The sequence below is a fragment of the Cebidichthys violaceus genome, unplaced genomic scaffold (genome assembly GCF_023349555.1).
Source record: "Cebidichthys violaceus isolate CVI_PGR_0920_01 unplaced genomic scaffold, fCebVio1.0.p SCAF_24, whole genome shotgun sequence".
NCBI lineage: Eukaryota > Metazoa > Chordata > Actinopteri > Perciformes > Stichaeidae > Cebidichthys > Cebidichthys violaceus.
The window spans coordinates 1,424,526-1,442,906 of NW_027176417.1; the positions used below are offsets into that span (position 1 = coordinate 1,424,526).

General features: G+C 45.1%; 1 protein-coding gene across 5 annotated transcripts in view; it reads right to left on the minus strand.

The window, feature by feature from the left end:
* LOC137878947 (neural cell adhesion molecule 2-like) overlaps positions 1 to 18,381 on the minus strand; it is a 207,274-nt gene that overhangs the window by 62,154 nt on the left and 126,739 nt on the right. For all 5 annotated transcript variants that reach the window (XM_068719481.1, XM_068719478.1, XM_068719479.1 and 2 more), the window contains exons 2-3: positions 6,319 to 6,393; positions 617 to 823 (exon numbers count right to left, since the gene is read on the minus strand). In XM_068719481.1, the coding sequence (XP_068575582.1) occupies positions 617 to 823; positions 6,319 to 6,393 (282 nt within the window). The remainder of the gene's footprint in view (positions 1 to 616; positions 824 to 6,318; positions 6,394 to 18,381) is intronic.

An 18,381-nucleotide genomic window follows, 5' to 3' on the forward strand; every position in this document is an offset into this window, starting at 1 on the left:
ATTTATGTTCTGTACATTTTATTGTACAGAAATGATCTCCGTACTTAAACGAGCTCAGTGTCCCTAACAGTGGCCACAACTCTGGTCCTAGATTCTTATCCTCAGCCAGAGAGCTGGTGGGTTAAGTTGGATGTCTTGCTCAAGGACGCTTTAACAGGACAAATGGCGGTTAATTCACTGGATGAGGATGGGACAGTCTCTGTAACCACAGAGCCACCCCCGCCTCGTAACATCACGTTTTTTTCCAGGACATAGTGATGGGTCAGCAAGGCCTCGGTGCCACATCTCTCATTATGCCTGGCAGGGCCCCGAGTCCCATGGCATTGCTAGCTGTCATTACACTTTAATCACAAGAATGAGTGCAACACACGCTCTCACACACAAAGTCAGAAGTACACGTGGAGCTACAACGCACACGCACATGGTTAGAGCGGACGTTCCTACCAGCTTGTGGCTGTGCTGAGGCTGAGAATATGAATAGGCTGGCTACACCTGTGATCAAACACTAATGCGGGAGGTTTATTCTCTTCATGTCTTCACGTCTAACTCTCCTCAGGCGGCATGAACAGAGCATCTGCAGGTGAACGTGTGTGTGAGTGCATATCATCAAGCTCACGGTAGATCTCCAGCACAACCGAGGCCTCCTCGGTGTGGCCGCTGCCGTCGGTGGCCTGGCAGCGGTAGATACCCGCGTCCTCGATGATGGCGTTGTAGATGATGAGCCTGGATCGTGACGTCTCCGAGTGGAGCGCCATCCGCTTGGAGGGCAGGATGCGCTCGCCCTGGGGGTTGTACCACTCCAGCCTCACTGGCTCGCCAATCGCTAGGAGCAAAGTCAGAGAAAGAGAGAACAGGAAGTGATTGTGATGAGTCCATTTTATTCTTTTATGGCAGGCGAGGCAGGATCGTATCGACATTCAGAAAGAGACGTCTCCACGGTTACTCCCACTCACCCCTGAGATCCTTTCACAACACGTAAATGCCTAAAGAAATTTGATCATCTTCTTTGCGACAGGTTGCCTTTTGTTGACTTCCACCCGCTTTATACATTCTTTAAATTGGTCCAATAAGTTGAACCTGTTCAGTCCCAAGATTATTGAAAATAATAGATTATTAAATTGAATTGCCCACGAGTGACACCTCTATGCACGAAGTGAGTCAGCCTGCAGTACTTCTGGAAAGACAACACCGCTTGAGAAAAGCCGGTTGTTTTTCCTTTGGTTGCACAGGATGCTTGGAGCCTTGTTTACCTGCATGCACGGCAAGTTTTAATCAAAATGTTTTATCTTCATTTGTGTCAAACAGATCAAACTACAGAGACACAGAGGATGGGAGAGAATGTGGACAGAGCACTACGTTGCCCCATTCTGACTGATTTACATCAAGTTTAGGCCACTCCTTAGGATTCAATAGGACTCACATTGTGGAACTTCTAGCATTAATATAATTGGTTGATTTGATGAGAGTCAGATTGTGAAATAAGTAAAGTGTTGGCTATGTTTTGTATTCATACAGGGTCACTGAGGTTTTATATGTCAAAACAATAGCATTGCTGCTCGCTTTGGTCTGCTGAACAGCTGACGACCATCCAACGTTGTTATTGTTGGAACTTGTCGAGGGACCAGATGGCCTGAAATTATATGATTATGTCATAATCTTGGATTTACATAATTTATAAATCTGTAAAGGAGTATGTAGGCTGTAAATCCCATTCTTGTTTTCTGAGATTACGCACGTATGCAAACAAGAGACACTAAACACAGTGGTGTCCATATGTGGCCCGCGGAACGTGAACTCATCTGCAGGCTACTGTCGGAGATTACGTGGCCATCTGTAAGCAGCAGGTGCCCTTCGGCTGTAAATACTGCAAATAAAAGTGTCAGTGTGGAGGGCCAGTACTTGGCCCATCAATCAGCCAGAGCCTTGAAGAGGAGATGGACAGAGGCTTGTCCGGTCCCTTAGAGACAGGTCTCTGGATTTCAACGAGGAAACAAAAGAAACAGACAATAGACGTAATGCAAGTTTGTGAGGAACCGGTTGTGTTTAGGAGTGTGCCAGTGGCAAGAGATAACTCCAGAGAAAGAGAGCGAGAGCAGGAAGCAGGCGGTTTGAATGCTCTCTATTCCCCTCAGTAGCTATCAGCAAGATGCCCTTGAGCAGAGCTTTTAACCTGCAGCTACTCAGCTGGAGTCATGATTGGTGATGGATCATCTCCCAGCTCCCAGGTGCTACTCTGGGGAGCTGTCTTATTCTATGGTCGGATTTAGCTGGAAACATATTTGTCCAGCGTGCACGGTTGTGTAAATTGGGTATAACATCAATAATAGTCTCTCAGTAATGGAAAGCGATGAGCTGATTTGCCTCTTGACGCCTGCGCTTTGCTTCACAGAGAGCAGTCTCACGCTCTTCCCACTCAGCACGCTATCTTTTTGTACCTGTTAGCATTAACAGCGTTATCACCCCTTACCATTTTACACTCTGTTGACAGCAGAGACAGCGTCATGTGTTTGAAGGTGATGTAGCCAGCGTGGCGACAGGCCATTTGCTTCACAGATGATCTGAGTAGACAGGAGTGCGTCACACGCTGCCCTGTTTTTCACGTTCGCTCCTGCCTCCCTGTGTGCCTTCTTACAACTGAATGAATAGCTGTTGGACATTTTGTCAAACCGCTCTTAGAATCGGCATAAGCTCTGGCATTATTACTGATTCTTGACAAGAGCGAGCGCTCAGTGACTGACTCCTCTGGAGGCAGAGTGGAAAGACAATGAAGATTTTTTTTTATTTTATTTTTTTTTAGAGGTGCTTGCAAAATGTCTAAACAGCAGCAGGCTAATTGATAGCCGGCTTCTGTTAGCCGCTCGTGAAAGCGACAGCTCTGCTCTGTATCGGCCTGATTTTTGAACCGCGCATGGAAATAAAAGTCTAAGAAAGCAAGCAGCAGCGCTTTGTATCTGGAAGGTGTTTTCAGACAGTGTTTATGATCCTCCTTTGCAGTGGGGGAGCAATATAACCAAACTGAAACATTGAAGCGATCTAAGCCTCCTGCACAAGGCAGATTATTGACTAGACGTGCCCCTTGGCGCCAGAATTAGCTGCGCGCAAGCCGAAACACTCCCACGTCCCCACGGCGGCTGGCACTGGAGCCGTGGTCGTAATTGATTCAGGTCTCGGGGGAAGTAGATAGCGGGGCGGAAACAAGAGCTGAGCAGGGGAAAGAATCACGCTGGTCAGCATGTACGCGGGTGTAGCTTGACATGATGTCAGAATTATCGGTTACATATTCATCTCTGGCTCTCCATCTCTGTCTGCTCTGTAACGTGCGGGTGCACTGGGACCAGGGACGTGACCTCCCCTGCTCTCGTTAGACGAATCTGAAGAAAACCACATGGAAGCATTAGAGCCGTTGGATCTCATTTGACCAGTGAGGCTGCCTTTATAGCTGCCTTTGTTTTATTTTGCAGCCAACACTTGTTCTGGCTTCCTGCCACCACAGTCTTATGGGAGGTTAAACACACACCTAAACACCAGTTTATCCGGCTCCTTATTTGTCACGCCAGGAGCTCAGCTTCATTTAACCCTGACAGGAGAGCCGTTCTCTCTGTGGTTTGTTTGTTTCCTCACAAAGGTCTAATTGAGCATTTAAAACTGAATTAAAAAATGAGTACTTTTGTAACAATGCACTTGTTTTCTGTGATCGGTCACATTTTTGGTTCTCCTGACACCTGGTGAATTTGAGTATTTTTATTGGTTTTGAAAAAAAAAATACATTGCTCTACATAGCATTTTAATTTGTTCGGTTAGGCAACAAAATAGCAGAGCCGGTTTTGCGGCAGACTCCACCGCCATCATTAAAACACCGAATGAGGGAATGTTTTTTTTGGATAATGGTGTTTGTTCCAGAAGACTGCGGGATCTAGTCCAAAACCACAACACACTGTTGTTATTATATGTGGCAGCAATATGACACTGGTGTAGCAGAAAACACTGAAACATACATGTTGACATTAAAAAAACATTCCTCTTCTGTAACACCTAAATGTAGCTTTGCAAAATAACAATGTTAGATTGCTCAACATGCGCCATAATGATGTGTAGAAACGGCTCTTATCTCTCATTTCATGCATTTACCATCATGACCTTTCCCACAACTATGATGGAAACAAACAAACCAAGAACAAATTCACTCGAGGTGCAAGGTGACACCAGCACAAATGCAGTGTTTCTCTCTGTCTCACTCGCAGACCACTTAGAGACGACGATTTTCTAAAGACAATCTCTCCAGCCGTCCGCTCTGCAGCTGGGTTCACCTGTTTTGTTCTCTCCGCCTCTCACTCCCTGTTTTCCTTTTCTCCCCCTGACCCCATATGCCTTCTGCTGTTTCTTTCTCTCCCACAATGCCCCAGCCTCAATTCAGAATCTGCGCTGCAAAACATCTTTTTAGAGCGTTTCAGTGCGAAGGCGTAACAAAAACAAAACAAAACAAAACAAAAGCATTCTGTACGGCGAGGTAATGAAAAGTAGCTAATTCAGCTGAAGAGACCTGTGTCGCATTTTCTCCTAAAAGCAAGAACTCATGAATAGACGCCACATCAGTCGCTCTGAGCACGGACAGTAAACATTTTTTTAATTAATACTCAGAACATTTAGAGCTTATTCCATTGACATGAATCAATTCATATTATTTGTACACGCTTCAGTCTTTTTAGACATTAGATGATTTGTTCCTCTGATCATCTAATGTTCACATATGATATGTAAATACCTGCAAATGTTTCATAAAGTAAAGGTCTTCTCCGTCTTATCCTGTGGGAATCAAGTGTAAAAAAGTATATAATATGAATAAGTTACATAGAGCTTGGTCAGAATTGCTCAGAAAACACATTTTGTCAATCAGCTTCTTATTATGCGAGATGCGATCCTACATGTTAACTCAAAAGAGAGATTTCTGTATTTGTGTTTTTCAAATGAGCTTTTTTTCCCCCCAAAATTCAACTTAGATTGTTTTATATTCAACCACGGATGGGTAGAGATGAGAATTGAGGGTCTTTAAAAGGAAAGAGAAAACGTTTAAAGTAGAAAGATGGGAGCAGAGAAAAAAAAAGGAACTTAATAGCAAGATGTTGACGTAGGTTTGACCGCATTTTGACCTGAAACAGCATGTTTGAAGCATTTTTCTCTTGGATGAAATGAGGCGTTCCATCATTTTAACCTTGCTGCCAATTCTTCCTGGCAAACTTTTGAAACAAGACAGATTTGTATCGAACAAGTGAATTGATTTCACCCAGGTTCTTTTCTCTCAAGAGCACATTCACCTCTCTGTTCTGCCTTTCTTCACAAACGGCACACGCCCGTGAATCAACATACAATATAATTGCCTTTCTGTGCCTTCTGTTCCTTTCTTTTCTCTAATCCATATGATGTGGGCCCGATCCGTACAGCAGGACTCAACTTAAAGCTAAAAAGTCACTTTCAAAGTCTCTAGTTGTTTGCGGGCTCACTTTGGTTTCACTGGGCTTTTGCCTCTGACTGTTCTGCCCTGCTTTTCAGCCCACTCCAGTTGGCAGGACTGCATGTAAATGTGGTAAAAAAATAAAAATAAAAAGGCTGAGAAGGGCAAAAGAAAAAGTGACACAAACACTTCCTCCCACGCACTTTTGACGTTGGACGGTGACTATTTATCTCCAACCTCCAACACTCTTTTGCCTCAAAGCCTTTTCCTTTTTTCTCAGTTCTGTCGATTTAGCTCTTTCACAATAAAAGCCTCTACCATTGCCTTTCATTTCCTGCCAGTTTGGTTGCATTCAACTCCATTTATACCCCCTCCATTCTGTCCTCAGCACACGTTAGACCTCCACACCTCCTCGATGCTCCTCCCGGTGTGTGTCTCTGCTCCCTTGGCTGTTAGCTCCACGCTGAGTGGGCTGGCAGGAGAGAAGAGGCAGCCAGCAGGAGGCGGGCCGGGCCTGCCAGAGTGTGTTGCCACCCTACAGAGCCACTGGCAGCGGCGTCAGGTTCTCTGTTATAGCTGAGTGTTGATATGCCGTTCTGAGAGGACAATGAGGAGGAGGGGCGAGGTGTCCCTGTTTGGAGCCAGTGCCCATTGAGTCAAAGAGTCACTCACCATATGGACAGCACGGATTGTGTTGCGTTCACTGTCCTACAAACCACAAAAAGACTTCAGAGGCGGCGATGTAAAGCCCCCTGCTGCTTCCCTGACCTGCCTCCAAACACACACACACACACACACACACACACACACACACACACACACACACACACACACACACACCACATAAAAACAGAGTGTGGCTGTTGTACCTGTGCAGATGAAGAACTTGGACTCTCCGACACTTAACTCCACTTTGTTCAAGGATATGGACACCTGCAGTGCAGCTGTGATAGAGAAGGAAAGAGGGACGGAGAAAGACAGAAGGAGAAAAAATAGGAAATGGGTTAGTCGTTGAAGTCGGCTGGAGAGACATAATAACACAACATTACTTTCAAAAAGTGTCAGTTTCTTTATAGCATTGTGGCTCATTTCCTTCTTTGTGCCAGATGTTTAAACTATCTGAGGATCATTTCCTTTTCAGTCACCATACACTGCATTTAAACATCCCTCTATATAAATAAGAAGCTTCTTAGAAGTGACCCACAATAGCAGCTGTTGCAAGTATAAGATTGTCGCTGCTGAAAAGAACAATTTCTATATTTTCTCCTTCGAAAGAGACAGATTTGCTTGATACCTTCTATTAGGCACATGTCTGTTCGTGACAAGCTTGTCAGTCACTTTCACAATGAATGGGATCCTTTAAGCCGGAGGTAATGCTATTTGCAGTTGTCGCTCTTGACAATGAGTGAATGCAGTGAACAACGGTGGGATGGGCTGTTTAGAGGCTGGGAAATAGCAGAGATCAGTAAATAACTGCCTGGATTTTTCCTGAATTTTGTCATGCAAAGTTCCTTTACGTCAAGAACACATTGAGAGCCTAACACACTGGAGTCAGGAAAAGAAAAGCAAACTGGAAATGTCGCTGGAAAAAAATCCACCTTAATGATATTAAAAATGAAAAAACAACAACTTGCAGTCGGCGACAATCGAAGCCTGTATTTGTGTTGCTATTGTAGCGCTACTGCTGCATAAAGCCACTCAATAGGGGCTTTGCTGAAAGTTCTGCAAGGCTGCGGTGAAAGGTATAGTCAGCTGGCTCCATCTTGGCTGACATGAATTTCCTCAAAAGGGAGAAAGAGAAGCAGCTGTAGAGTCGAGAAGAGAATCCGACAAAGAGAGGCGAGTGTTTGCGGCCCAGCAAGCTGGAGCAGAGAGCGTGTCTAGATCTCTAATGTGATGGGCAATGATTGGCAACTCAGCGGGGAGAGGGTCATTTTTAGGCCGGAGCCTCTCGACGCAGCGGCAGTCTCGCCACGGCGGCGAGCGAAGAGAGACATTTGATGACCCTGTCATATCCGCGCTCCTCAGTCGTTTCCCCTCAGAGCTGCAATTCTAGTTAGGATTAAACTCCAACCACACACCTATATTCACACACACACACACACACACACACACACACACACACACACACACACACACACACACACGCACACACACATTGCATTGGACGCTAATGGATCTTAATTCTATCTACAACGCTGGGAACTCAATAGCAGAGCTCAGGGCGCCTGTCAATAATGGAAGAAATGATGAAATGATTATCTGCGGCTTCCTCTGGGTAACGGCGGCTGCAGTCGTCAGCAGCAGCGTCACACTGAGGCTGCTCTCCAGCTGTCCTCGCTGGGAGCCACCTGTCATGACTATAGGCCGCCTATAGGTGCCAGGAGAGGGGCGCTGGCCCCGGGGCCTGAGCAGGGCCACATGATGGGGCTGAGGAGCTGATTTCAACAATGTGGATGCTACGCGAAGACTTCTCAGAGCAAACAGACCGGATCAAGCGAAAGGTAGAGAAAAATGTGAAGAGTTGTCCGTTTAGCAACTGCAGTCTGCAGCGAAATCGCTCAGTACTGGACCAATTAGACACAAAAACATGCGAAAATAAGGTCGAAAAGGGAGGCCTGGGGTTCTTTGAGCATCTTCAACACCATCTGCAATAAGTGCGCAGCTCTTTGTGCATTGCATTGTGGGAGAGTAAACACAGTATACCCTCCAAAGCTGCTTAGAGTTGGAATGTAGTGTGGTACTGAGATACAGCTGCTGTCTACATTCACATGTAGTGCCTCAAATGAATGCAAATACTGCTCTGGGGTTGATTAATCATGTCTATTTAACCCGCTGCCCTTCCACACAGCCTTGCCTCTAACTTAAGGCAGATTCCTATCAGCGCTTCAAGTAGTTTAACGGTTTTCAATTATTAATTGATCCCGGTCCGTTCATGCTGTATGTGATTGATCGCGTAATAAGTTCCTCACAAAACCTAGCAGGCAAAAGAAAAATGGGCCTGAGCTTCTTTTTTTTTTTCTTTTGTTCTGTGCTGCCAGAGTCATTGTTGTGAATCACATACTGTAATTAAGTTTAACCTGGAAAATAGAGCCGTTCTTTAGGCCTTTTAAAGCTGAAATACACAACAGTCCCCACAGCGAATATACATTGGCATTTAATGAGAATGCTGACTGGATTAGAATATGGAGGATTTGTTTATTCACCACTGTCTCGCCTGGTGGGGACACAAAGAGACGTACTAATTATATCCATTTTCAGAAATGGAATGTTTTCAGCTGCGTTCACCTGCTTATTACAGAGCCTGCGTCAATATGGTATGAGCCTGGTAGCAATTATCAGCTCCAATTATTAGCTCCTCTGAGAAGGGTTGGAGACACGGAAAATAAGACAACAGACAAAACTATTGATTTCCATTTGTAAGGTGTCCAAGATGGTCGATGCCATACATGACGTGCCAGCTCGCCTAACAACGATGAGACTTCCATAATAGCAATAATTCCAGCATCAATTATGATCTCAGCTAAAAGAGGCAGGACTTCGACCAGAACTTTAGCTCCACCCTCTCGTGTCACCTCTGGTTCCAAAAACCAAGATGGTGACGGACAAAAACAAATGGGTGACATCATTCTTGTCATAATTTGGAACGTTGTGAATTGAAATAACAGTAAATGTAGAAGTTATCATGAAGAGTGTTTTGCTCATCTGACAGAGATCATGAAGCAACAATGATGCAGCTGAGCCACATGTCATATTTCATTGTAGTCACTTTAAAATGGCTGCAAAGCGAGGATGTCTCATTTTGTTAATTATGTCCTCGCGTCTCTTCCTCACCTCCTCCGCTTGCATCTCAGGTGGGAGGAACTGAGGCGTGCGGAGAGGAGGCGAGATAAAGGAAAACCGCAATTCACTTTTGAGGTTCTGACTGAGCCGGCCTCATGACGCGATTCAACGGCATCTGGACCCGGAGCGACAGCGTGCGTAACTTGCCAGCAGCTAAGTCAGTGTGACTAAATCTAGAGCAGACTGCAGCGGGCTAAACGTACCGTTGAATTCAGCAGCAGGATGAATCCAATGTTTGAATGACGGAGGGTAGAGTGTCCAATCAGCTGGCAGGGACAGGCTGGTGTGATTCCATAATCCTGCACTCCATAAAAAGCCATGGCTAAAGAAGATGAACCACAGAGAACGTGCCTTTGAGTGTTTCTATGAATGTTTGTACATGCAAGAGTGTGTGGGGGTGTACTGTGTTTTTTGTGTGTGTGTGTGTGTGTGTATGTGTGTTGTGGGGGGGGGGCTGTGTGCAAATGTATTAAGCACACAGAGCAGATAGGCCCTCAGGCATAAAATGCTCTGCTTTAATTGTCTGTGATTTGTGGAGGAGTTGAAGAGAATTCTTCCCTTGAACCACAGAGACAGAGAGAGAGTGAGACAAAGGGAAGAAGTAAAAGAGTGGGTAGAGCAAGAGCAAAAAGAGCAAGGAGATAAAATACTAATTACTACGTTTTGTATTCACCCGAACCTCTGCGTCTTATGCATTTCTTCAAAGGTGTTAGCAAAGGTAGAAAAAAAAAGATTATTTCCAGTAAGAAATAAGCTTCAAAAAACACTAAACAGTCAGCAGTCTTTAGAGCTGCTCAGGTGAGCAGTGGCACAAGGGATTGAGGGAAAGTGCAGATGTCAGGGATTTCTTCGTTAAAAGAAAATTCCACTTTATTAAAAGCTGGCTTTTATTTCCGTCGTTATTTCTATTGCTTTCTATCTCATTGCACTGAAGTTGTTTTTAATTTCCGGAGTCCAAAATCACAAATTTGCCTCAAAAGCCAAGTACAATCTATGCAACATATGTCTTCAGAACCTAGCAAATAACAGTAACCCATCAGGCTTTTACAGGGAGCACTGAATGCTGGGAAATGGAGTGCATTGTTTTAAAAAGAGAAGAAGAGACGGCATCTCTAGAGACGACCCGAGCCTGTGAGGCAACAAACTCAATCAGTGGAGCATTTCTTTTTAGGGAAGAGAGGAGTGAACTTGTGTTTCATAACTGATAATATTTCTAAATTCTTTACATATTAATTTCCTCCGGTGCAGGCAGAAAGCTGTGAGCAGAGAGTGCTTACAGTATCAGGGTGTTTGACTTTGCATCGTAAAGGTAGCTCTTCTGAATCAGTTACGGACAACTTTGCGTACGTTCTGTCAAAGCGTGCCTGTGAGTTTTTGCCAATCTGGCTCCCTGGAGCACCCGGTCCTATATATCAGTCTGGCTGCATAACAAGCCTGTTTCCATGCCGGAGAGGAGACGAGGGAAGAGGAGAGTGCTGGTTTTACTCAGCCGACCATATCCAATCGTGCAGACATACAGCATCAGACCACGTGTAGAGTCTCAGGCACAACCCACAGCTACCTATTATCTTCCCTCTCTCCCGCACACCTTCTCTGTATCTCTGCTTTTCGCTCACCAACTGCTTTGCGATTTATGTCTCCTTCCTTAAGCCTCTTGTGCTTCAGGCTGCGGCGGCCGTGATGGACCTCGCTCTACGAATATCCCCAAACCATAAAACTCCAGCCATGCGCACACGACGCGTGCGCGGCGACATGCAGCTGCACAGATGTTTTGATTCACACAGATGTGAAATTGTTTGCCAATTAGTAAGAAAAGGAAACTTGATCTTATCTAGCAGGTGGCTAAAAATGACACGGTTTTCTCCCTTTCCCTTTGCAGATAGAGAGACAGAAATTATTAAAGAGACGAGCAGTAATACTGGAAACTAAATATGCACACAAAGTTTGCAGGCTTCATTTGTGGCTCATCATATCAGTAGATTGGAGACATTATGCAGGCAGCCCTTGGGCCGCTCAGTAGATTAATAAAATGAGCTGTAGGGAAAGAAACAATTCAAATTATGACTGAACGGAAGTTCATCGGATGTGTCTGAACTGTGTGCAAAAGTGACTTTATCCTAAAATGATTGAATGACCACTAACCTACGAACAAAAGTACTTTGTTAGAAAACACACAGTATTACTGGGACTCACACTAGTACTGGTCTCAATTGTCTCTGATCTGGGTCTTGGCTTGGTCCCGGTTTAGGTGGTCTTGACTACAACACTGGTTGTTTGATTAGTCAACAGCACTTTTTGGAAATTAACTATGGGGATCATTGATGCATTTGTTGCCTCTTATAAAAGTTATCCAAAGAAAAAGCTAACAGCGGCAGTGTTTTCTGTGTTTATTGCAACATATCAAGGTAAGTAATAGGGTGAAACAGTCAGGTGCAGAATGAACTGTATTTTACAATCAATCTGATCAATCCGAGTCCATCTGAGAAGCTGTCGGACAATGACTGTAATATTGCTCGAGGAGCGTTCTGTCAACAGAGTGGACTAAACCTGTTGAAAGCCAGTCCGATAATTGAAGCCGTGTCAAAGAGCACACAAGTCACCAAAAGGGAAAAAGCGGAGCTCAAAGTGGCGATGCAATCATCAGCCGTGATAGAAAGAAGGAGGGAGGGAGGGGGGGGGGGGGGGGGGGGGGGGGGGGGGGGGGGGGGGGTTAACAGCCAGCGGTCCAATTCTGCTTTTCAGTCGCTAACATTGCAATCAGAGCTTCTAGGTGTTGGAAAAGTGTGGCGGGGCCAAATGACACCTCAGTGTGCGCAAGGAGCCACACACACACACAGGCGCACAAACATGCACATGTGTAGGCACAATGTGGCAAAACGTATTCATAGACCACAGTACCGTTCAGACAAACACAGACTCAAGTAGGACCTGGGTATTGTCTCATAATCCCTGTCTTCCTTATTCCCCATCGCGGAGATGATTTCTTTCCAAGATTGTTCACAAACTGGAGCATCACAATGTGATAGAATAAATCCCATTTGCTCGGATATTGTGTTTCATATTTATGGGAACATAAGAAAATGGGGGGGCTGTAAACATAGGTGCAAGATAATGTCCTCATCCTTATTCCAAAATAGAACGACGCCCCAATAGAAATTATGCAGAAACTTTCACCATTTCTTTATTTCTTCATCTTTCCTTTCCCTCTGCACGTCTCAGTCCTGTGTCTAATCTATTAGTCTTTATTTCTGTATCATCTCTTTCACTGTGTCTCGCTTTCCTCCCTTTTATGCCTCCTCTTTCCCCCTGTCCTCGGGCTGCAACCTGTTTCTGCACATGGCGACATCAGTGAGCGTGGTTTTCTGCATACGTCGACATCAGCGAGCAGCTGAGAGAAGTCTGGGGCTACAATAAATCCAGGTCTGTCAGTCAGGCGGGGTGATTTGCTTCACACCGCCCCACGTTTTACTTCAATTCTTCCCCATCAGCCTTTACTCTCTCAAGACCGGGCATAATACTCAACCTCACCAAGACGGGCCGAGTGGAAAAGAATCTGCCTCTTCTGACGGTAATAAAAGTGATTCCATCAACTTGAGTTGCAGTTATTCCACCGTGATCTTCAAATACTCATAAAGAACTACGTTTACAACAATGCAGAAGCAATCAAAATCAAGGTGTCTTTTCATCCATCCGTCTATATGTCGGCCTTGCATGCTAATGACGTGCTGATCAGGGGTAAGCTTGTAACATGAATGGAATAGAATAAGTGGAGCAGCGCTGACGGTGTTAATGAGTCGCCGGAGCCGCTCCGTTTCCAAGGATTGTGTCAGTTTCTTCTACGTATTAATAAGGTCATTCATCAAGACGAAAAGGTTCCCGTCAAATGATTATGGTAATAAAGCCATTAAAATGGACGACCATTTTTTTCTGAATACAGACAAGCTAATTGTATATATACATACATATATATATATATATATATATATATATATATATATATATATATATATATATATATATTAATGAGAGGTCGCCACTGCCACTTCAGCGTCGCTCAGCACTGCTTCACCGCGGACTTACATATTGAAACAGTGTCCCGGAGGTCGACAGAAAAAAGGACATTTTGAGAGGACATCATCACATGTGTGGCCTCGAAGGCTGATCTCGCTTCGCTGTCATTGTAGCATCTTGTCAGGCGGCAGTTCGCGCAGCGACGTAGGGGCGGTTTAAAGTTTAAAAGCTGTCACAGATTCTTATGGCTTCAGCTCTCATCAGCTGTTTCTGGTCATCAGTCCCACCAGTAGTAACAGTCTGCAGAGGTGGAGTCAAAATGCTTCTTCTCCGTTAGAGAATAGACTCAAGAGGTGGCCGAGAGGTTTCCTGATGACGGTCCCAGTCAAATTGGAAATGTCCCGCCATTCAAACAAGCATGACACACTGATCTCGTGGTCAACGGCTGAGCTCAGCTGATTTTTACACCGGCTCTCGATAAGCACACTGAGACGGGCGAACACGCGAGTGATGGGAGGCCTTTTCTGCTTCTGTGGGAGGAGGTGACTCGATTGAGCTGGGCGAAGAGTGATTCAGTAATAAAACCTAAAGGCCTTGGAGGCACTTTCTGATTTCCAGGCAGTGCGGAGGGAAGGCTCGTAGAAGAGTGAAGGTCCAACATTGTAAGGAGCAGACAGATGAGCAATGAAGTGTGTGCAGAAGTCGACTCGCAGACATGAATAATCATTATTTCTGCATGAACAAGAGCTTATTGTATCAAATCCTGTATACTAATGTGTGTTATTTTGAAGATAAATGGCAGTTTCAGGCCATACGATCAAACAAGCAAAATGCAAAGAGAGGATGAGTGTCATGACGAAACCACCAAGAAGTACTGTGGGCTACTGTCAGCAGAAAGAGCCTTCTAGTGAAGGTATGTAGGCGTTACACCCGTCACATTTACTAAAACATGAAGCAAGAAAAAGGTTTGCTGTTGACGCCACTCTCCCACCATTCTACACTCCTTCTCCTCACTCTCTAAGAACGAAGCAGCAGCAAATAAAAATAGAAGTAATCCATTTCTTTGTTCAGCCGCTCTCCTAAGCCAGCTGTTTGTGTGGAAATAACGCCATTTAAGAACGTTTTTAGGGCAAACAAATCACAGTAATCATGATTCTGGTTAAGTAATGTTAGCCTGTCACTGTGACAGAGCAGCGCGGGGTTCAGAGAGGGCAGGCACCGATGATATGAATTGGTAGAATATAATATAGGGGTTACTGTGGGTGGCAAACCAGACGCTAGCAGACTGGGAGCAAAATCTTGCACAACCGCTCATTATCGCAGAATTGTAATATTCACACGGGGCATAATAGGTAGCGTAGTCGGGGACCTAGAAGTCTGAGAAGTAATCACATGCAGTGTGTGAGTAAATCTATAGCATTTCCTGACTCTCACGGACACACAGCTTGTGGCGTAATTAGGGGTCTTGGTTGCAATTTAGACACAAATTGCAATTATCCAGAGTGACGTCAACGCCATTCTACAAGGGGTTCCTGGCCAAGACGGCAGTGTAAAAGTTTCACCACATAAAAACACAAATAACAAACTTACAGAACAAAGCAGCACGAAGCTCAAAATGACATCAAAACTCAAGATGACACCTAAAACAAAACAGCATATTGCATCAATCAAATATTCTTTATTTAGTGCTCAAACAAGCCTTAATCCTGTTTTTTTTAAAACCGTGCATGCTTCTAACATGATCTAGTTTAAAATGCCGTATAGCTAATTAGTCAGCTTCTGTTTTTGGCGTCGGTAGAGAGCATAGATGAGGAGGTGGTTTGTGGAATGCTGCCTTAAACAGAACAATGTTCCAGTTCAGCGGTTGTATAAAGAGGGTAAACCAACTTTCTCTCATGATGCGGAGCTTCTTTCCTCCCCAGAGACCATAGGGGAACCTGAACTGGTGACCGAAGGTTCCCACTGAGGAAGACTACTGAATTCACACTCATCTTCGTGGGACAAAGGGTTGGGAGCAGATGACTGGAGCGTGATGTTTCATTAGAGCTTCCCTTCACTGCTTTCTTCCCTCTTGCACCGACATGAAACTCTCGGTTCCTTCGGTTCAGACGCAAATGTTCGCACCACTCAAACAGCAGCTCGAGCAGAAGGCCTCGACACAAAGTAAAGATTTACACTTCTGCTGTCTCCTAGGACAAGATACAAACACTTGTGTTTCATCCCCAGCTGGGAGCTACTCCCTGTTCTTTGAACAGAGACTATTATTTGGTCTCAGCTGGCTAGTCAGACTCACTTTGACAATATGCCAGTCAGACTGCCCCAAAAGTACAATTGTACATTCTCAAAAGACTATTTGCCACATTCGACTACAAAAACATTTTCTACAACTATACGTTTCTTTTTGGCATGTGTAATCCAATCACGTTGCTAAAACAGACAAAATATGTCTTCATGTGGATTCTAGATTCAAGAAAACCCCGTCTTGTGCCAAAAAAGGAGAGCGGCACATCAGAACTGATCGCTGAGGTGTGCATGTCTGCTACGCCCGTAACGCCGGTAATCTGAATTCTCCTTTCATGCATGCTGGCAAATGAGAAGAAGCATGTTTGTTTGTTGTTTTGTTTTTTTCTGGGGCGAAGCGATCATTGCCGCTGGGTTTGAAATGGCACGTTTGGTGGGCTGATAACTCCCCCGCCACATCCTGCCCGTGGCTGTGACAAGGCCATTATCTCAGGCCGGCGGATTAATTCGGTCACAAAGGAGAGGTCACTGGCTCCTGCCAGGCCTGAGAGAGGAGACTCTGGGGATCGTGAGAGGGGGATTCGGGCGAGGCATAAACGTCTTCTCCCGGCCCCTGTGCAATGAAATTCAAAGGTTTAAGGCCAACAGGCCCCTTAATTGCGAGGGCACGTCCCGTGACAATACAGACCATTAAAGCCGGAATTCCCTGCTAAATGGAATTCACTGCATTGTAAACCGAATCACACACATTTTGTGAATTCTGCTGCTGAATGGGAAACCGCTGGGCTCTTAATTTAAGTATGAATTGGATTGGATTCTAAACCCCAATCACATTGAGCTGGAAATGAATACGCACCGAGAACGAGGCAGGGTTCGACGCGTTCGCACAATGAGCTATGCGGCTTTTGAATTGAATTACATTTTAAAATTTCTTACGGCTCACATTTCTGAGAAAGTGCAGCCTTGAAAAACAATGTATGGCACGGCTTGTACAGTAAATGAATATGGAATAATCGTGGCCTACATTCATTAATCCACTAATAATGAGTAAAATGTCCTCATAATGAGGATCATTTTTTATTAGGCAACCGTCAGTCTGAGCTAATGTCATTCTCTCCTCTGATCTGAAGATCAGTGGTTCAAAGGCTCAACCTGTATTATTCACTTTTCAACTTGTCCTATTCCTCCCACTTCAGCACCCTTATGTATCTCTACTTCCCTTTCTACCCATCACCTTTAATTCTACTCAAGTCAGAGCCTTTCATCTTTCCCTGTTCTTGCTTCATTGTGCAATGAATTGCCTGTTCACCTTTACTGATTCCTTTCGGATATCATGTCTGTCTGTTGTTCACTCCCCCCCCACACTCTCCCTCTCTCTCTCTCTCTATCTCCATCTCCCTCCCCCCCCCTCTCTCCCTCTCTCCCCCCCCCCCTCTCTCTCCCTCTCTCTCTCCCTCCCCCCCCTCTCTCCCTCTCCCCCCCCCTCTCTCTCTCCCCCCCCCTCTCTCCCTCTCCCCCCTCTCTCTCTCCCCCCTCTCTCTCTCTTCCCCCCCTCTCTCTCTCTATCTCCATCTCTCCCTCCCCCCCTCTCTCTCTCTCCCTCTCTTTCTCTCTCCCTCTCCCCCCCCCCCCCTCTCTCTCTCTCTATCTCCATCTCCCCCCCCCCCCCCCCCCCTCTCTCTCTCTATCTCCATCTCTCCCCCCCCCCCCTTCTCTCTCTCTCTCTCGTGGTTGTCCATGCGACAAATTCTAACATCAGTGTTCACAGTGCATGTGCAACATGATGTTGAGCAGGTAATATTAAAGCACAGTCGAATGTTGGCGGGAATTCTGCGTCCGGTGTGTTGCGATCGTCATTTCTGTTGAGTGCACAACAGCTGTGTTCAATTTGAGACGCTACCCCATTGAATTCCATGCACCATACAAGAAAGTAAGGAAGTGTATGAAAGTGGAAAAGTATCGTGGCAGGACATGTGTCAAACATTTGCTAATTAGCACTAAACAGTAAGTAAAACCAATACTAATGGATGTCATTTCTTGTCCCGGTATTTGGTCATAAATCAAAGTAATGGACAGAAGGAAGATTTCCCTCGCTGATGTTGCTCCACTTAAGAGTCAGGTAATCACCAAAGTCAAAATCCATCCTCTGAGGACTGTCCTCACCAAACTCCAAAAGTGATATTTCAGTCAGGACGACAGACTGACATCTCCAGAGCCATGCCTGAAGAGTAGTGCATTTAACAAAATAAATAAAAGCTTCAGTCCCTAAACCTTTATCGTGACTGATTAAGGGATCCATTATGTTAATGAGGAATTTACAACCACCATGAAAAATGCTCATGTGACTGAAGTGACTTTGAAGAGCGTCATAAATCAGGGCGTGCTGGACATAGGAACACTCTCAGACATTGCAGTGCATTTTTAAAAGCTCACAGTGACTATCCATTGATTAGCTTTTATTTATTCAAAGGCTCTTTTCCTTGGCGTGTCTGATGTTCCTCTGCACCGCTGCTGAAAGAGCGTTAATCTCCGACTAAACACCCGCTCTCTCGTGCCTTTGATGTTGAATGTCACACAACGAAGCTGGGAAAAAGGTATGCGCAATTTATTTTAAGTAAACTACATGTAGATCGGGTGTTCGCGAGATCATTATCGTCTCTAAATTTGAATCGGTTGTCATGGCAGACTGGCTTGCGGTGTGGCAAAAGGTTAAGTCGTTATTCAATCTGATGCTGTGTCTTGGAAAATAAGCAAATGTGCTCGGGCTTTGTGCTTTGAAAGCTAAACGGGAAATGTTGCAGATGACGGAAACCTATTGATCGGCAGTGACTCCGTGT